The 19,527-nt window shown below is 35.4% G+C and overlaps 2 protein-coding genes across 5 annotated transcripts in view; both read right to left on the minus strand.

Moving 5' to 3' along the window:
* Positions 1-114: 114 nt before the first annotated feature.
* LOC113499668 (UDP-glucuronosyltransferase 2B20-like) lies at positions 115-15,128 on the minus strand. Of its 4 annotated transcripts, none has more exons than XM_026880210.1 (5): positions 14,223-15,127; positions 13,761-13,983; positions 12,261-12,480; positions 11,711-11,887; positions 115-1,135 (listed from the first exon to the last, which is right to left on the minus strand). In XM_026880210.1, the coding sequence occupies exons 1-5, from the start codon at positions 15,051-15,053 to the stop codon at positions 1,024-1,026; spliced, it is 1,563 nt and encodes a 520-aa protein (XP_026736011.1). In that variant the 5' UTR covers positions 15,054-15,127; the 3' UTR covers positions 115-1,023. The 4 variants fall into 4 exon arrangements, with proteins under 4 accessions (XP_026736011.1, XP_026736014.1, XP_026736013.1 ...); XM_026880212.1 differs by lacking the exon at positions 115-1,135 and adding an exon at positions 6,963-7,285 and having other exon boundaries at positions 14,223-15,128; XM_026880213.1 differs by lacking the exons at positions 11,711-11,887; positions 12,261-12,480; positions 13,761-13,983; positions 14,223-15,127 and adding exons at positions 1,485-1,704; positions 1,839-2,061; positions 2,670-3,546 and having other exon boundaries at positions 115-1,312.
* The window catches only part of LOC113499669 (UDP-glucuronosyltransferase 2B31-like), a 28,622-nt gene continuing 20,628 nt past the window's right edge, over positions 11,534-19,527 (minus strand). The window contains exon 5 of the mRNA XM_026880214.1: positions 11,534-11,718. Within this exon, the coding sequence (XP_026736015.1) occupies positions 11,599-11,718 (120 nt within the window). The 3' untranslated portion in view covers positions 11,534-11,598. The remainder of the gene's footprint in view (positions 11,719-19,527) is intronic.

The following is a 19,527-nucleotide window of genomic DNA, read 5'->3' on the forward strand; positions in this document are numbered from 1 at the left end:
AAAAATACTTGCTGGTGTCTTTGTACAAACCATAGCAAAACTAAAGTAATTAATAAATATTTTTATCAAAAAATTATGTCGTGGCCACTTAATAATAAAAACAAAACAAACATGCAAAAAGTAATTTATCGATTTTATTATTGTAATCACTGTCTGCAAACGTACATTATATTTCCGTGTGCAGAGAACCTATGCTAAGTGTTAAAAGGCAGGTGCCATTGATTTCTTAATTTAAAACAAAATAATGTTATGTAAACCGACGGATAACCCATGTCCAAGTTCGCGTCGCGTCGCTGCACGCAGCTTATTGCAGGTTTGACAGCCATTTGTGCTATCCACGAAAGGTTTTTCTCAGTCTTACTGTCTTTATGCAAGTGAGTCTAATGTGTGTGAAGTATTCATAAATAGCAAAAAGAGGTTGTCCTATGCTGGGATTGAACCCGTGAATCGTCACGAACAGTGGTCACATAGACTATATCCAGAATCTTTCGGAGATCAGACCAACATGTCGTAAGCAGCGATGGGCTATGATTGAAAATACCTTAAGAAATTTAGACTAGTAGAACATTTAAACAGGAGAATAAAGAAACCATATCTTATTAAATAATTAAACAGATTTTCATAACGTCTTATCAAAGCCAAGCTTTCATTTATTAAATAACACCTACATTTCAGTCAAGTCCAGACATGTTTCATTGCCAGATTAGATTTCAGTATCCATATCTCCGAAGCTTATCATAATCGCCCATTTAAACAGTTCCAAGATAAAAAGTATTTATTACAGTGCAAAAAGCTAATAAAACAACTGATACAGGTTTGAACTTGCATCCACAAGTCATCTCATCCACAGTCACAATTTCTTCATTATTATCAACAATGACTTATTATTTTGATTCCTCACTATCTCAGTAATTAATCGCAACTACGTAATTTTGGACTTTAGCATCAATTAACACACTATCAACATAACATTCATAATATATATCACAGTCAAATTAATCAAAATTAAACTTTAATTCAAGTTTACGACCGTTTTACTTTACTATTCAGAACGTTGTATCCTACAAAGTACTTGAATAACCAATAAATACTAAGAACAACTACACTTATTGCAGCCAATAGTCCTGCCAGTAATGTGAGCACCAGTTCCAGTTCTAGGTACTCCGCCCACGAGATGTTGGCGGCGGGTGAGCGCAGGTGCTTCGCGCCACCGTGCCGCAAAACATGCTCTATCCACCAAATAGTTCGCTCCAGTGGGGTCAGGGGCTGGTCTCTCATTAAGGTTCTTAGTTTCACTGTATTTTGTGGATAGCTGAAACAAAAATCATCATTTTGAACGTACACGTTACACATCACTCATGTCTTTAGATTTTTTATGGTAGTTTTTCTTTGAAAATTCGTCTTCAATACTTATACTTTCCCTAAAGAGATCAAGACTTATCTGTAGATACCTAAGTACTTCAATTAATTCAAATTATTCTAACCTGTCATCTTCAATTACTTTAAGAAGAGTATTCTTAAAGCTTTCAGCTGTTAGAGTAGCAATATCCAATCTGACTCCAATTCCATGAGTTACATATCTCTCTACATTGAACCACTGGTCGGCCAACAGTGGGATTCCAATCAATGGAACGCCAGCTGTTATTGCTTCATCTGTAGATTGCAGTCCTCCTTGCGTTACAAATACTTTAATTTTAGGGTGTCCTGGAAGTAATAATATGTTCAATAAAATGTGTATAGTACCCACATTTTCAACACTCAGATTTGATATGTTCAATTTATCATTTGTGAATTCAAATGAACGAATGTATGCTTTTAAGAATCATTCAATAACTTACTTAGTAGATCTGACTGCGGCAACCACTTTGAGATTCTTATGTTCTCAGTACGTCCAGGCAGCTCGTCTCCGTTCCACTTCCATAACACATCGTAAGGTAGTTGAGACACAGCTTCCACTAGGGCTTGGATTCTGTCGGCGGGAAGTTGCGTAGGATCCACGTTTGTACCAAAACTTATATAAATTACGCCGTTTTTAGAAGAGTCTAGATATAACTTCAGATCCTGAAAATAAAATATAAGCAATTAATAATAGCTACAATGCAATGAATGTTTAAGAATTTGTACATAATACACACTTTTAGAATTCCGTACCCAAAAGGTTAAAACGGGATCCTATTACCAATACTACCGTTTGCCACCGAGCTGTATCTCATGAACCGTGAAAGGCACATTATTAATTATTAACAAGAACATCGAAGTTAAGCTACGAATGCTATGGATATAAATTGGGTTATTTTTATTGCAATTTATTCCTTAGCATATTTGTAAGGAGGTCAGCAAGTGTGATCACACATATTTCTCATCTTTTTTTTTATTTCAAATCAGCATTGGCATTCAAAATAATGGCTAAAATGGTTAATTTTGGAAACATTCTTGGTGTGCTCATACAAATAAAAGAAAGCTGATAAAAAATTAATGTTTAAACCATTTTAATCTTAGAGATTTGATAAATTGTTTTTTTATATGTGGCACGGGATTTTAATAAAATCCGGTGTGTATTTAAACACACGGTATGATGAGCATAAGTCAATAGAAAGGGTATTAAATATTTTAAACAAAAAAAATCTGAAGTTAAAATTTCTTTGTGACTATTGTACAGATGGTTTTACCTTTGGCAATTCTTTCAGTGGATTTTGATGTAACCCACCCATATAAATTACATTCGGTGGTACAGGTCGAATGCCAGTAAACACCGGATTCTCATTCAGGAAAAGCATTTCGATACGATTATAAAACTCATTCACGCTTGGAACGTCGGGTCCATAGAGTTTTTTCATCGTTTTCTCTTCTTCAACTAAGAAATTACTAAACATGTTGTAGAGTCTGAAGGAGGTATATACTTCTGATATTTTTTCCATCATCGTCAAATCGTTAATTCTCTGCCGAATAATCGTTGGGTATAGCAGAGGATGTGTAGGAAGGCCAAGTGCTTCAAAATTATCAAATGTCGCTCCGAAAGAGCTCATTAAGATCAGAGGTGCTTTATAAATGTGTTGATATCCTAAAGCAGTTCTTGACAAAGCTTCTGTAATGATCAAGTCAAATTTTTGATTTTTGTCCTTTATAAGCCGTTGCACGTTTGCATCGTTAAATTGTTCCACAAATACTCGCAATCCCACTGTGACGATGGTGTTCAATTGATTATACAAGTCTCCTCCATCTGTTTTACTGGCTTTCATAAAATGTTCTCTCCATACTCGGTACGATATATCATGGACATCGATTTCTGTCAGGTTACCAGGGGTTCCTCCTTTCGGGAAAGCGGGATCTGTTGTGATGATTGTGACATCATGTCCTCTCTTAGCCAGCTCCTGCACTACAGGTCGAAATACTACCTGATGACTGATAGAAGGAGTAGGAATAACCACAAGAATCCTTGCCGCTTCATTGAAATTTATGAATAAGATGAAACACGTAACAAAATATAATAACACACGCATTATGACTTGTTAACACACTCAAACATGGATCACAACTAGTTTTGTTTGGCGGTTTGATTAGTCTTTTTATACTTACGATCTAAAAATGACAACGTCATTGTAAATAAAAACTCTATATCAGCGAATGAACCTGATATCTTAAGTTCAGCAATTCCAGCGAATTATAGCGCTGACTATTTAATTCTACGCACGTGTTTTAATAGTCTTGTCTAGTAAAACCGGTTCAGGTAGAGTCAGACTCGCGACTCTAAGGCTACGGTGCCAATAGGCTAAATAGGCTAATAATTAGCAAATCGGTTGGGTGACAAATACGTTTGCATAACCTTGGTCATCATTTTTAGTTAATGCGGTAACAGGAATACACCTCGCATAAAATGCAACTGTATACCTGTTCATGAGATACAGTCTTGTTATACATGGACGGACAACAGCGGTGTCTCTTACCTTTTTGGTACGGAACCCCTTAAATTTCATAATTTTTGCTGCTTTTATTGTTAAAGGTTTTGTGATAAGAAATACTAATAACTGATGAAGTGTTTGCAGGTGTGGAAGGCAAAGTCGAATTAGGATTGTGCAGCTTTTCACATTGCGGTCGAAATGTCAGGGGGCGTGCCGCCATCTCGTATGTAATAGTTTTAATGTCAAACATGTCATCCTATTACACTGGCCTGTTGGTATAGTGATTAGTGTCAGTGACTGTTATATCGGAGGTCGTGGGTTCGAATTCTCTTTGCTCTGGGTGTAATTTATGTAATTAGGTATGTATTTAAAAATCTATTTAGAAGTATGTTTATTAGTTGTACTAATAACACAAACTTTACTTAGTTTGAAACTAGATGGCGTCGTGTGAAAGTTTTTGAATGTTATATTCATAATTTACTATAAGACGTTGACCCACATATCTATTCAACGTTCTGAAGTGGGGTAAAAGGACTAGGGAAAATTCTTTGGCAGGCGTTACAAAAAATATAATAAGAAGCTAGGTTCTATATTACTTCAGGAAGAGAGAAAAATATTTGAGGATTACTTTATTTTGCGTTGTCACCAAACCAATTGAGATACTAAACCTTTCTTTATTTTTTTTGATCTTTAGGTCACGTTTTTATATTCGATGGGAAAAACCCAGTGTTTTATTTTAATTATAATTTGTTTTTATTTAAATCCTTGCGGAAAAAGCAAGAAGCTTAATATGATACGATACATATTGCAGTGATACGAATACGGTGGTCAAAGTGTACAAGCGATACTAGTTCAGACATGTATACGCTACAATGACACTGCGTTTTGTAGATAAAACGTCAGGACACACACTTTGGCCAGTTTTCTATAATTAGTCATACACAAGTTCAGAAACATTGAATGTAATAAGACGACCTCCGTGGTCGAGTGGCGTACGCACCGGTTTCAAGGTGTCGCCAGCTCTGAGGTCGCGGGTTCGATCCCCGGTCGGGTCAATGTAAAAATTTAGATTTCTACATTGTCTCGGGTCTGGGTGTTTGTAGTACCTTTGTTGTATCTGAATTCCATAACACAAGTGCTTTAGCAACTTACTTTGAGTTCAGAACAATGTATGTGATATTATAATAATAATAATATATTTTATTCTCAGACATTACATCCATAGTATGTACATATTTTAGGAAATAAAATTATTTTATATATATATATGAAGATCGGTGAGACGTCATCCAATGCTTCATAAAAAGGCTGTCCATTTTATTTGCCACAACAGCGACAAGGCTGTTGGGGCTGTCACGCACCCGCCGCATCAGGGAGGCTATTCTATGTCTAATAAGACCACAAAAATCAGGTGCACCAGCCTCTGCGAACATTCCTGACGCACTGCAGAATCGTGGCAGCCCCAACATAATCCTGAAGGCATTGTTATATTGGATACGCAGAGCATTGAACGAACTTTGTGTATAATTGACCCATAGACCACACGTGTACAACGATTGGCAGCGCTGATATTGCCCGCATTTATTTATTATAATAATATTCTACAACTTTCACACCAGGTCATCTAGTCTCAGTTAAAGCAAAGCTTGTACCTTTTATGAGTGCACTACTGATAAACATACTTATATATTTCTAAAATAAATTACACCCAGACACAGAATATATGCATATGCTCATATCACAAACATTTCTCCTGGGTGGAAATCGAACCCTTAACCTCCGGTATAGCAGCCTGAGTTATTACCCACTAGACCAACAGGCTAGTCGTGTGAGCCCGGCCAGGCAAATGTAGATCTTTTATTTTAGTTATTTGTTAATGATTTAAAGATAAAACCATCCATTTATCTTTTTAGCGTCTAAGGAGCTCTCAGCACCATTGCAAAAAAATGGAATACTTCAAATATTAGGCCAGAATATAAAGAAAGAGTGTATAAAGGAATGACATCCTGTCGTAGCCTTAACCAGCCTATATCTATCCCACTGCTGGGCACAGGCCTCTTCCCGAAATGGAAGGTTTTGAGTATCATCACCACGTTAGCTCGCTGCGGGTTGGCATTGTTTATTCCAATATTTGGTATGTCGGTTTTCTCACAATATTTTTCACAGTTTGTCTTAGATTAACTAAGACAGTAACTTTGAAAAAGTTATATTGACACTTTGCTTGCCTTGGGATCAAATGAGCACATCGTGCTCACAAATCTATGCATACAAGGCCACCTCAAGGTCATAGCCTGTTTTGCAAAATAAGCCACCTCCCTACTCATTATCTGTCACATAGGTATGCGACTAGGTGGCTGTATGTTCAAAATGGATTTGTAAATTCCATACGCTGTGGGAAAACTGCCGGGTATGATAGAACACATGTTTAAGGCGCTATTAGAATCTTTTAGAATGACTACCTTCCTTACTTGCTACTAACTTATACAGGTTCAAATTTAAGAGAGGTTGCGCTATTGCAACTAATTCATTATTGTGCATTATGGATACATTGTCCAGCAATGCGGTCTGACTCTCAATTCAGTCTACTTTATTCAGTCTGTTTTTTAGAGCCATCATTATTCTTTTGTATAGAATAGAGCAAAATTGGGAATATAAAGGGAATTAAATAAAACTTTTGAACTATGCTAAATTGTGCTCGAAATTGTATATAAAGTATGCATATGGCCAACATTCTGATATCAAAAACTTGTTCCCTTAACTCATACGCGAACACTGCAGGATAATTCTGGTTAAGTAGTGTCCAAAATGTAGTTTGGCATTCACCTTAAAAAACATGTATTCTGGTTATTTTAGTTAATTTTAGCCTCTTTCACAGCGTCGTTTTGTATAGTAGACTGTTGTGAGGTAAAGCTGCTATAATCGAAATGGGCCCTGCTTGTGTAGACTTGTCGATCAGCTGAGATTTATCTGATTTATGGCAATAGATGTAACAGCATGCTATGCAGTGAATTTGATGCGCCTTTAAAACTATAGAAGCAGTGAAGAATGGGTGATAAAAAGTACTTGAAAGAATGAATTTTTATTTTGTGTTTTTTTATTATCAACAACTAAGTATTTACAATATTAATTCCTTATTTCTATCTCGGTGATTTTTCGTAATATACGCTTAGGACTTGACTTCAGAATTAATAATAACTCCAAAATATATTAACAACATAATATTAACATTTATACAACTTATCGCAGTCAATCAATCAATGATCAAACAATTATTTTAAGATCGTTTTACTTTACTATTCGAAACACCGTTTTTTACAAAGAACTTGAACAGATAATAGATACATAAGACTACTAAACTTATTGCCGTTAATAGTCCTGCCAGTAATGTGAGCACCAGTTCCAGTTCCAGGTACTCCGCCCACGAGATGTTGGCGGCGGGCGAGCGCAGGTGCTTCGCGCCGCCGTGTCGCAGAACATGCTCTATCCACCAAATAGTGCGCTCTAAAGGAGCCTGAGGTTGGTCCCTCATTAAGATATTCAGTCTTACTGTATTCTGTCGATAGCTGAAACAAAAATCGTTCTTTTGAAAACCTATACTCAAATCTTTAGAATTTTTATTGTTAGTTTATTTATCCTATTTGTGCAAATATTCATTCATGATAAGTTTAATTTGGAAAGTATCTTATGTTACTTAAATAAAGTTTTTTTTTCTAGAAAGGATAATGTTTAACTATGAGCAGTCATTTGTAAGTCACCATACCTGTCATCTTCAATGACTTTAAGAAGTGTGTTCTTAAACTTTTCTGCCGTTACAGTTGCTATGTCTAATTTGATTCCAATTTTATGCGTTTCATATCTTTCGACATTAAACCACTGATCGACCAACATTGGGAAGCCAACCATTGGTACGCCAGCTGTTATCGCTTCGTCTGTTGACTGAAGTCCTCCTTGCGTTACAAAGACTTTAATTTTAGGGTGTCCTGAAAGAAATTACAAAATTTTAGTCATAAAACTTGAACAATAATTTTTCAAAAATTATTATACGAGTATTTTGTCATTTAATTTCCGAACTCAACTGAACAAAACCTTGAGAATAAACAAATCACTTACTCAGTAGATCTGACTGCGGTAACCACTTTGAGATTCTGATGTTCTCAGTACGTCCAGGCAGCTCGTCTCCGTTCCACTTCCATAACACATCGTAAGGTAACTGAGAGAATGCTTTCACTAGCACTTGGATCCTGTCAGCGGGTAGTTGAGTAGGATCTACATTTGTGCCGAAACTTATATAAATTACGCCGTTTTTAGAAGAGTCTAAGTATGATTTCAGATCCTAAAAAAAATATTAGTACATTAAAAAATAAAGTTTAATAACACAAAATTAATAAGTTTAAGTAACGTTGAAACTGTTTGCTAAATCAGTACTGATAATTACCTTAGGTAGTTCCTTTACTGGATGTTGATGCAAGCCTCCCATATAAATCAGATTCGGTGGTACAGGTCGAATGCCAGAAAACACTGGATTCTCATTCAGGAAAAGCATATCAATACGATTGTAGAATTCCCGCACCGATGGAACATCGGGTCCAAAGAGTTTTCTTAACAACTTCTCATCGTCCTCCATGCAAGATTCAAACATGGTATAGAGTTTTGCAAAATGGTAAACTTCTGATATTTTGTCCCAAATCGTCAAATTGTTTATTCTCTGCCGAATAATCATTGGGTACAGCAGAAGATGTGTCGGCACGCCCAGTGCTTCAAAGTTGTCAATTGTTGCTCCAAAAGAACTCATTAAGATCAGGGGGGCTTTGAAAACATGCTGGTATCCTAAAGCAAGTCTTGACAAAGCTTCAACAATGATCAAATCAAATTTTTGATTTTTATCATTAATAAGCTGTTGTACCTTTTCATCATTATATTGGTATTCAAATACTTCCAAAGCCATTGTAACGATGGTTTTCATTTGGAAATATAAATCTTCTTGGTTTCCTTGTGTGGCTTTCATTAAATGTTGTCTCCATACTCGGTACGATATATCATGAACATCGATTTCTGTCAGGTTAGCAGGGCCTCCTCCATCAGGGAAGGCAGGATCTGTTGTGATCATTGTGACATGGTGTCCTCTCTTAACTAGCTCCTGGACTACAGGTCGGAATACTACCTGGTGACTTACAGAAGGAGTAGGTACCACTACTAAAATCCTGGCCGCTTCATTGCAATTTATTAATAAAATATAACTCGTTAAAAAATACAATAAGACACCCATTTTGACTAGTTCACTCACTCGACGCTGGATCTTAAGTGACTCGGATATTGAACGCGAATATGTTATATATCTAGTATATCTACTGATTAAAAAAACATCAAGTCACTATAGAAATAGCTCCGAATCTAAACATAGTGGTCGTGAACATTGGACTTGATAAATAATAATTCCGCAGCTCTATCAATTTGCAGCGATGTTTTGTACAAACAATAGCACATTATGAAAATTTAAAGACTACTTATCTTTGTCATTTTTTAGGGTTCCACATACAAAGGATGAAAAAACAATAAAACCCTTTCTGTGTCTGGATTTTCATAGTCATATCACATTTTCATGTGTTTTCTGTTAATCATTGAGGTTAAGCAACATTAACACAAAAATAACAAAAAAAAGCCTCCCAGTCTAAAAAAACAGCATGTTAACATAAATATATTTTTAGACGTTATTAAAATTTTGTGGTTATGTTCTAAGGTGTGGTGATGTGAAATCTTACTGGGTACTTACTTTTGGCTAGTATTCTGATGCTCATATTGTTCGATCAATCACCGTTATATCTGTAGACAACACCAAGAATCCAATATAGAAGTCACAATTTCAAATCCTGCTAAATATTTTATCTGATAATGTAGTTGTTTATAAAATAAATATTCAAAATTAAGATAAGAATTTTTGTAGTGCAATAAGATAACGTGAAAAATCTAATTGCTATTTTTAGTACATTACATAGCGTTTCATAATATAATGGTGCAATGTTATAATACAAAGTGCGACTGATAGAAAAATCCTTTAGACTTTGAACTGTGTCAGTCATGATTTATCTAAACCAGTTTGTTTCTTGCGGCTCAGCGTCTCAAGAAGTCTGAGATTAAAAAAACTTCTTCTTATAAATTACTTCTTATGATAACTTGACCGAGAACCGTGAGCTGAGTAGTATTTTTTTTTTATAAAAATCTCCTTCTGTCAGGAATTTATTCTTGATTACACAAACATTCAAGTCAAATGCGTAAAAATAATCAGACTTAGGTAAGAGATTTGAGGATCACACAGATGCTTGTCCTACCAACCACTGATAACCACTCGTTTATCAGTGCAGTGTACTAGATTGTATTTTTTTTATTTTCAGCTCTTCATTTTTTGTAGCATTATTGTAGCGCCGCGCAGTTGCAGTGTTAACCCGGTGCTAAAGCTGCGCAGCATTGATAACCGAGTGGCTGTGGTGATGTGTCGTGTGTTCGGTCGCGAAGGACAAGTGGTTGTGAGATGCGGTAATGCTTGTCCTGGGCATGTGACTTGAATGTTTGTCACACTCAATGCGAGAGGTGTCTTAATTTTGCTATAGCTTTGACCAATTTTTTTGGAACCATGTTCCAAACTCTTTAGAAGTTTAGATTAAGAAATGACAAAGAACCAAAAAGTCCCTTAGGAATTATTTCAAATGGTTCAAATAAGAATTATTGTCCACTCCATGACTTCAACAAAGTAATTAATTATCTTTAGTTGAATAACAAGGTCGTCGTTATGGAAATATATGTTCACGCGAAAATCGACCTAATGGTATTTGAAGGGCGCTCGATACAATGTGCTGCGATGGATATTTTTGCATCGATCAAAAAGTGCTACTTAGTAATCTATTTTGGATAAATATGAGTGCGAGAGTGAGAGCTAATTTTGTCGATTGCACATTTAAAGCACAACTAGGTGGAAACGTGTATATTAATGTTATTTTTTCTGTTATCTCAGCCAATGATTTGATACGAAGATATTCATAGCGGATCACAGATTTGAATTAACAATTGTATCGATTAATGTATATATGTATGTAAATACAAACACAAATAAATGTTCTAACAATTGATAGTGTTTATAGGATGTCATGCCTGTTCTTTAATAGCTGGAAAACTCGCACTACAGTCATTCAAGTTCTTAATAATTCCTATGACTTAGATGTGCGTTCTTGTAGGCCTATAAGATGGCCAAGTTTCTTCTTGTGTAACTTATCAGGAAATAAAAACAGATAAAAAATGATATAATCATTTATTGTAATAAATTGGCTTTAATTATTTAAAAAGATTACAAAACAAGACTTCGAATTTAGGATTAGGTACTATGAGCATAGGTGAAACAATCAAATCTATGCATCCACAACTAGGCACGGAATTTTATACAAAACAATACGCAACGGTGGTCGAATAGAGTATCATACAGGGCTTTTATCCACAATTTCAATTACATCATCATGAGCAGCAAATACTTAACTTACTACTTAATTTCCCTTCGTGATTTTTATACTTTAATGCAGACCTGTATTTTTTTTTAATTCACATCTGCGGTAAGAAATTTTAATATAATAATTTAAATAATCCACCACTTATAAATTAAAATTAAATACTTTATTGAACGTATCATTGTAAAGTACCACAATACACGAAAATTTTACGATCTTTTCACTTTTACATCAGCCACTTTGCTTCGCAAGAAGAACTTAAATAAATAATAAATACCAAAAACGACTAGACTTATAACAGTAAACATCCCACCAAGTAATGTGAGCACCAGTTCCAGTTCTAGGTACTCCGCCCACGAGATGTTGGCGGCGGGCGAGCGCAGGTGCTTCGCGCTGCCGTGTCGAAGTAAGTATTCTAACCACCATATAGTTCGCTCCAAAGGAGTCTGAGGCTGGTCCCTCATTAAATTGTTTAGTCGTACTGTATTCTGTCGATAGCTGAAACGAAAATCATTTTAAATTAATGACTATAGGGGATTCGTCTAATCTATACTCTGTACTAATAAATAAAGCTGAAGAGTTTGTTTGTTTGTTTATTTGTTTGAACGCGCTAATCTCACGAACTACTGGTTCAAATTGAAAAAATCTTTTTGTATTGAATAGACCATTCATCGAGGAAGGTTTCGCTGCGACTGATAAGAGTGAAGATACAATGGAAAATGTGGAAAAAACAGGGCAGGTATCATAACTTATATCTTCTAACCACGCAGACAGTTTTTCAATATATTTCTAGTTTATATTATTTATTTCTTCTGAATATAGCATGTTTTATAAATACGTGAAGGTATTAATAGGTTTAAATCATTCATACCTGTCATCTTTAATAACTTTGAGGAGTGTTTCCTTGAAATTTTCTACCGTTATTGTTTCAATGTCTAGTCTGGCTCCTATCCCATGAGTAACATATTTTTCTACATTGAACCACTGATCCGCTAACATTGGGATTCCAACCAATGGAACACCAGCTGTTATCGACTCGTCTGTTGATTGTACACCTCCTTGCGTTACAAATACTTTAATTTTAGGGTGTCCTGAAAGGAATAACAGGTTTATTATTAAAATGATTAAAAAGGATCCAAGAAATGCAGCAGTTGTTTCACTGATCATTTTTTCATCCGTATCCGATTTGTATTTCTCTATCCTATTCGTATGGTACCTTGTGTGACGCGAGTCCAAATCGCACTTGATAGGTTTTTATCATTATCTATTTTTTTAATAGCTCTATTATCGCCAACGGACTGTTTCTCATTTCCGGTTAGTCCCGCTATGGTATGGTCCCGGTATGGCACCCTCTTAAAATACCTATCAAAAAGTCCCGCTATGGTACCCTTCAGTTTTTGGTACTGTTGTAAAGAAAAGTTATACAATGCGTTAAGAAAAAAATAGTATTAATAAAAAATATCTTTTCTTAACTATTATAGTTAAGCAAGATAATATTTATTAATACTATTTTTTAAACAAATCACGCTCGGTAATTGTCGTTTCACTTCAGGTAGTTACCTGACCAACCGGTTTTTTCGTAAAACAATAGAGACGAGCCCTTCCTCGAATTCGTATCTAGCTCTTCCCTTTTGTTTTTATGAAAATAGAGAGAGACAGTATTATTCCGGGTTTAGTTTTGTTGAAATTGATCAATTGACAGCATACTCAACCTCATTATATTGAACCTCATTTTTGTAGTTTAGTTTTAAGTTTGTAAATTTGAAATTGTTCTTAAGTTGTCATGTTGTTTTTTCTTCGTATGTCAGTAAAAATAAAATAAAAGTAGAAGCGACTATAAAAGGCTTTAAAATTGTTATTTCTGTTTAGTATTGCGCAACAATCCGGCGATTGTCTTGCGGAAGTATTGTTTGTAAGAATATGTGCAATTTGTAAGATTCAAGAGGTGTTTTAGAAGCAATGTTCAATAAATGAAAATTTCCTGTCAACTCGGACTCAATTATTTCTTCAAGAACCCAACCCACTGTAAAAATAACAACAAGTTTGCTATTTGCAGCTGTACTTTTGCGATATGAGTAATTAGGATAGCTTGTTAGTTTATCTATTGCAATGTCTGGGTCAAGTAGTTCACGTGGTGTAAATTTAATAATTATTGACAGTCGACGCGGTGGAAAAACTTTATTACGTGCCGGACATAAATATATTAAACGCAGAGAAAATAAAAATTCAAGTACTTGGCATTGTGTAAATAGGAGAAATAGTATTAAATGTAGTGGATATATAACTATTGAGAATACTAGATAGTATTATTGTCTTTATACCTACATTATTGTGTAGAAAAACAATATTAAAAAAACCATAAGTGACTTACTGAGTAGATCTGACTGCGGCAACCACTTTGAGATTCTGATGTTCTCAGTACGTCCAGGCAGCTCGTCTCCGTTCCACTTCCATAACACATCGTAAGGTAACTGAGAGAATGCTTTCACTAGCACTTGGATCCTGTCAGCGGGTAGAAGAGTAGGATTCACATTCGTGCCGAAACTTATATAAATTACGCCGTTTTTAGAAGAGTCCAAGTATGACTTAAGATCCTGAGAAAAAAAAGGCTGTTAAAAAAAAAGTAGCAACCAGATAGACATTCTAAGAAAACTAAATTATTTTAAGGACAGTCCAAAACTCTGAACCTATTTTGATGTCTACTATCATTGAATTTCAAATTTATTGAAAGTCTCTTTATAGACTCGGCGTGTAAAGATTTTCAACTTTCAGATATTAAAAAACCCTTGCAGGCCTTCCTATATACAGTCATAATAACAATTATTATAGTTACCTTCGGTAATTCCTTCTGCGGTTTTTGATGTATCCCACCCATATAAATTACATTCGGTGGTACAGGTCGAATGCCAGTAAACAACGGATTCTCATTCAGGAATAGCATTTCGACACGATCATAAAATTCTTTCATCGTTGGAACGTCGGGTCCAAAAAGTTTTCTTAACAATTTCTCTTCTTCAACTAAAATTTCATTAAACAAGGAATGGATTTTGAAATATTGATAGGTTTCTGTTATTTTCTCCCACGTAGTCATATTGTTTATTCTCTGCCGAATCACGGATGAGTAAAGCAGAGGATGTGTAGGAACGCCAAGTGCTTCATAATTGTCAAATGTTGCTCCAAAAGAGCTCATTAAGACCAGGGGCGCTTTGAAAACATGCTGGTATACTAACGCAAGTCGCGAAAAGGCTTCTACAATTATCAAATCAAACTTTTGATTTTTGTCATGAATAAGATGTTGTACTTTTTCATCGTTATATTGGTCCTCAAATACTCCTCCAGCCATTGAAAGTATGGTTTTCATCTGTTCATATAAGTCTCCTTGGTTTCCTGAAGTAGCTTTCATAAGGGCTTCCTTCCAAGCGCGGTACGATATATCATGGACATCGATTTCTGTCAGGTTAGCAGGGGCTTCTCCTTTCGGGAAGGCGGGATCTGTAGTTATGAAGGTGACATCGTGTCCTCTCTTAGCTAGCTCCTGCACTACAGGTCGAAATACAACCTGGTGACTGACAGAAGGCGTGGGGACCACTACCAAAACCCTTGCCGCTTCATTAGTATTTGTTAATAGAAGGTACCACGTCAAAAAACCCAAAAGGATCCCCATTATAACTTGTTGACTCACGCGATGATTGGTCTAATGTCCTGCAGATCCATACTTCGAGTACGTTTTATATTGTATTAAACAATTTTATCTCTAAGAAAATGACGTCACATCTATATTGGGCAATAGTAGTCATTGTACTATGAAGATAAAATTTCACAAATCCAACCAATACAATCTTAAGCGCTATGAGTTCAATGTTTAATCTGAAAATATTTGCTATCATTAGTTATCAATCGCATCAACTATACATATGTATTAACATTAAGGCAATCAATAATTAATGATAACAAATTGTCTTAGATAAGTCTTAGAGCTGATTTTTGAGAGATATGTGTTTTTTTTTGAGGGATCAGTTTGTCTGTCATCAGGCCGTGTGAAATAGTGAATTTCGCCAATGATGTATATTTGATGCCACTACACCAACAAACGGTTTGGACTGCACGGATAGCTGAGTGGTTGAAGTCACCAAGCCAAACCCACTGTGCGCGTCGTGTAGAGGGTTCGATCGACAAGCATTTGAGTGATCCACAAATGCTTGTTCCGAGTCTGGGTGTGTGCATGTGACTTGTATGTTTGTAAACCCCCGCGACACAAGGATTAAATTCCTTACTGCGGGAGTCTTTTTCTAAAAAGAAAAAAAAAAGAAAATAAAAATGTTTTAATGTTACGTGATAAAATAACGTTGAGCTGGAAATATGATCAAAAATATTTTAATTTATGGAAAAAAATGGCCACCCATCAAATTGCTGTGTACATTGAGTAAAAAAAACTAAAAATAAATAAGGAATGAATGTATGATTACCGTATGTATGTACATTGAAGAAAATATCTTCAATAATAGGTACAGCTCAACATTGTTTTATCACGTATTTTTTATTTATTATATGTTTTATTAGCTTTGTTATTATCTACAAACAGGTGTATTGGTTTTATCTTCTAAGAGCCTTAATTTATAGGGTTCCCTACCGTTAGGGTAAAACTGGAACCGTACTATTAAGACTCTGCTATCTATCAACCGGACTGTCACCAGGCTGTATGCCAGTCACATTACGCGTGACATACAAACGACTTAAAATAAAAAAAAATGCTGAGCGAAACTTGGAGAAAACTTGATAAAATTTTTATGGGAACAAATGACAAAATTTTGCTTTAAATGAAATAATAACCACCAAAATCTGTTCAAGAAGTACAAATTGAGACCCTCTTGCTTTTTGAAGTCGATTGGAAAATTGAGAAGTTGTCAGACCTTCTAGCTTCTGACTACTCGTAACTATTACAAAAGATGTATGAATAACAGCCGGGTCCAACTCGGAGTTACTCGTTATGACAAAGATGGTCCCCCATCGACGGACCGACCGTGTCAAGCGTTAAAACAATACACCCATTCATCCAATTATTTGAGGGTCAAATAATTGGATGAATGGGTGTATTGTTTTCGCATGTCAATTTTCTTTAGCTTATTTCTACAAAACCTCGGCGTCATGATTCCGTCTCGCACTTCAACTGTTTTATTTGATTATCTGTTGAGTCGATACGTAACCGGTACAAAGTTCAGTTATATCTATTTCGTTAATACGCATACAACTTTTACTGTTGATAATGATATCTTAAGAAATGACAAAGCAATTTGAATGTTGATAATAAATTAAGACGCACTATTTTTTATCGACTGATTTATTTTGATAGAAAGCAGCGATCCATTGTCACATAAATCCGGTTGTGTGCAAGTAAGTCGAGTTTCGTACAAATAGACAACTTGATTTCAATTAATTATTTCACACCATAATGTTACATAGGTGATCAATTATTAAGTATAGAGTACATTGTGGACTCTGTTTTGTAGAGTTCCCTTAATTTCCTGGTAAAATAAGACTAACAGAAAGCAGACCAGTTGGGTGAAAACGCGTTCAACTACGTACCTACCTGCAAATTATTTTTTTCGGGTGAAGCTAACTGCACAACTTGATCGATCACAGGGCTACGCTTGACATGGTCGGTCCGTAGATCGCCATCTTTGTCATAACGAGTTCCTCCGTATTTCGGAGGGCACAATAAATTGGTAGGTCTGGTAGGTACAGCTGATTACGAATAGTCGTTAGGCCATGATGTTGCCCAGGTAACTGGGTTGAGGAGGTAAAATAAGGGGTAAGGAGGTAAGAGTCGCTTCTTGTTAAACACTGGTATTTAGCTGAATCCGGTTAGACTGGAAGCCGATCCCAACATAGTTGTAGAAAAGGCTAGGCCGATGACAAGAATATCACTACTAATTCAGTACATAGCCAACATTTGACACCTTCCAATAATTCTGAGTGCTGACTTTCTTAACATAATGTAATAACATTGTGTATGTGATAGTATTCAGAATGTTGATAATAATACTATCAGTTATAAAACACAGCTGGTCTGCGATAACGTTCAGACGCTTCATGACACGAAAAAAATAATCTTATCGAGTTTAATGTCTAAATATGTTTTTTTTAGGTTCTCATCCAAAAGGTAACACTGAACCATCGCTGTCAGTCTTCATGCCATTTCATTTGTCATTACATCCAGACTGTCTCATGAATCGTGATAGCTAGACGGATAAAATATTAACAGATGATGATTTATTTACGAAAACATAATATCGAGTTTATATTATCAAATCGAATTTTTGATCTTTGTCCTTGATAAGACGACGAACGTCCTCTTCCTTAACTTGAGCTCCAAATAGATCTAAAAGAATTTTGAATTGATCAAGTAGATCTTTTTTGTCTCCTTTTTCATTTAACATAAAGTGTTCCTTCCATAAACGGTAAGATATATCATCGACATCGATTTCAGTCAGATTTGTAGGTGCTTCGCCTTTTCGAAAGGCGGGATCAGCTGTGATGACGGTGACATCGTGTCCTCTCTTAGCGAGCTCTTGCGTCACAGGTCTGAATACCACTTGATGACTGATAGATGGAGTTGGGATCACTACCAAAATCCTGACTGCTTCGCTAGTATTTGATAACAATATGTAAACCGATAATAAAGATAAAACGATACTCGTTTTTTTCAAGTTGGCTTACTCAATGAACGTTCGGAAGTAATAATGTGCTTCCTCAGTGATACGCCGATTTATACCAATATAAATCGTATAGGTTTTTATGACTGACGTCGTACCTCAAAGTGCAGTGATCTAAAGCGATGATCTGATGAACAGAAATTTTGGCATCCATTTAGGTCTGTATTGTTGCAATTACTATGAGAGCATCTCTTTCTTAAGATGCACGTTTTCTAGAGATTTAATGGTTCACAGAATAATCAAGAACAACACAAAAATATGAAAAAAATGAGACTTAAAGCGAATACATCTCGATTAAAAAGCTGTATTACATCATGACTTTTTGTCACGATTCATACTCATGCTGTGATGTTATTTAGAACCACCGGACTTTCCCGTCGTTTAGAGGTACTGCTAAGGCACTTTGGATATTAAGTGGAATTCAATGAAGTAATGGCCAATTTTGTTTAACATTCAATACTTGTTAAGGTTTCCGATAAGGATTAATTCCATATCACAAAAACAACTTAGCAAATGAGCGTAAATTTGGAACAAACCCTTATTGCAGGCGCTGTTTTTTTAAGATTAATGTGTAAAAAATATTTGCGCCTGCCTGCCGTTACTTCATATTGTCTTCATATCATTTGCTTTTCATATTTTGTCAGGCGCTAAAGATTAACAATGATATCAAATCAAATAGCATTCAAGTGAATTAAGGTAAGACAGGTGATTGTAAATTTTAGAATTAAGTACGAAAGGGTAGAAAATGAAACCTGTTACTAAGGCACCACTGTGTGCCAGTCTATCACCAGGCTGTAACTCATGAACCGTAATAGCAGTTAAATTATTCATTGTTTTGTCATCAATTATTTTGTTGTCGATTTGGCAACAAACACCAAATATTAAGATTGCGGCTGAGAAACGGCTGTTAAACACATCAATTTGTTTTCAAAACAAATGATACTATTCACATATTTTTTAATTAACTTCGTGAGGATTAATAATATTAAAATGATGTCACGGTTAGCTTGGCAGTAAAAAAAATCTATGTCAAGCCCTGAAGTACGATTGACAAGCAAAACCAGACTAGCGTTGATGTTAGTTTATTATTCAATAAGGCGCTAGTTTTCAATTTTCATTTTATGTTTTTTTTTTGTAAAATATGTATTCAATTCACATTTTAACTTAATACAATTTAATCACAGTATAAAAAACCGACCATGACAGCTTTCTAGGTATCATGGAACGGGTTGATTTCGAAACGTCGAGAACTAAAATCTAAAATTAAACCGCGATAAAAACCGTAAAAGGCTACTAACAGGCTTTTGAAAAAAAATCGCTAAATGACGAATAAATAGCACGGGTACCAGATACCCTTAATACATTTTTCATACAAGGGACATATAAACAGTACCTATAAATTTATAACCATAACCATCGTTGCGC

Source organism: Trichoplusia ni, chromosome 12 (assembly GCF_003590095.1).
Source record: "Trichoplusia ni isolate ovarian cell line Hi5 chromosome 12, tn1, whole genome shotgun sequence".
NCBI lineage: Eukaryota > Metazoa > Arthropoda > Insecta > Lepidoptera > Noctuidae > Trichoplusia > Trichoplusia ni.

Coding starts and splice junctions, on each gene's coding strand:
- LOC113499668 (XM_026880210.1), bottom strand. CDS start 15,053: ATGGGGATCCTTTTGGGTTTTTTGACGTGGTACCTTCTATTAACAAAT. Junction 13,984..14,222: donor CGCAGAAGGAATTACCGAAG/GTAACTATAATA, acceptor TTTTTTTCTCAG/GATCTTAAGTCATACTTGGA. Junction 12,481..13,760: donor GCCGCAGTCAGATCTACTCA/GTAAGTCACTTA, acceptor TATTCCTTTCAG/GACACCCTAAAATTAAAGTA.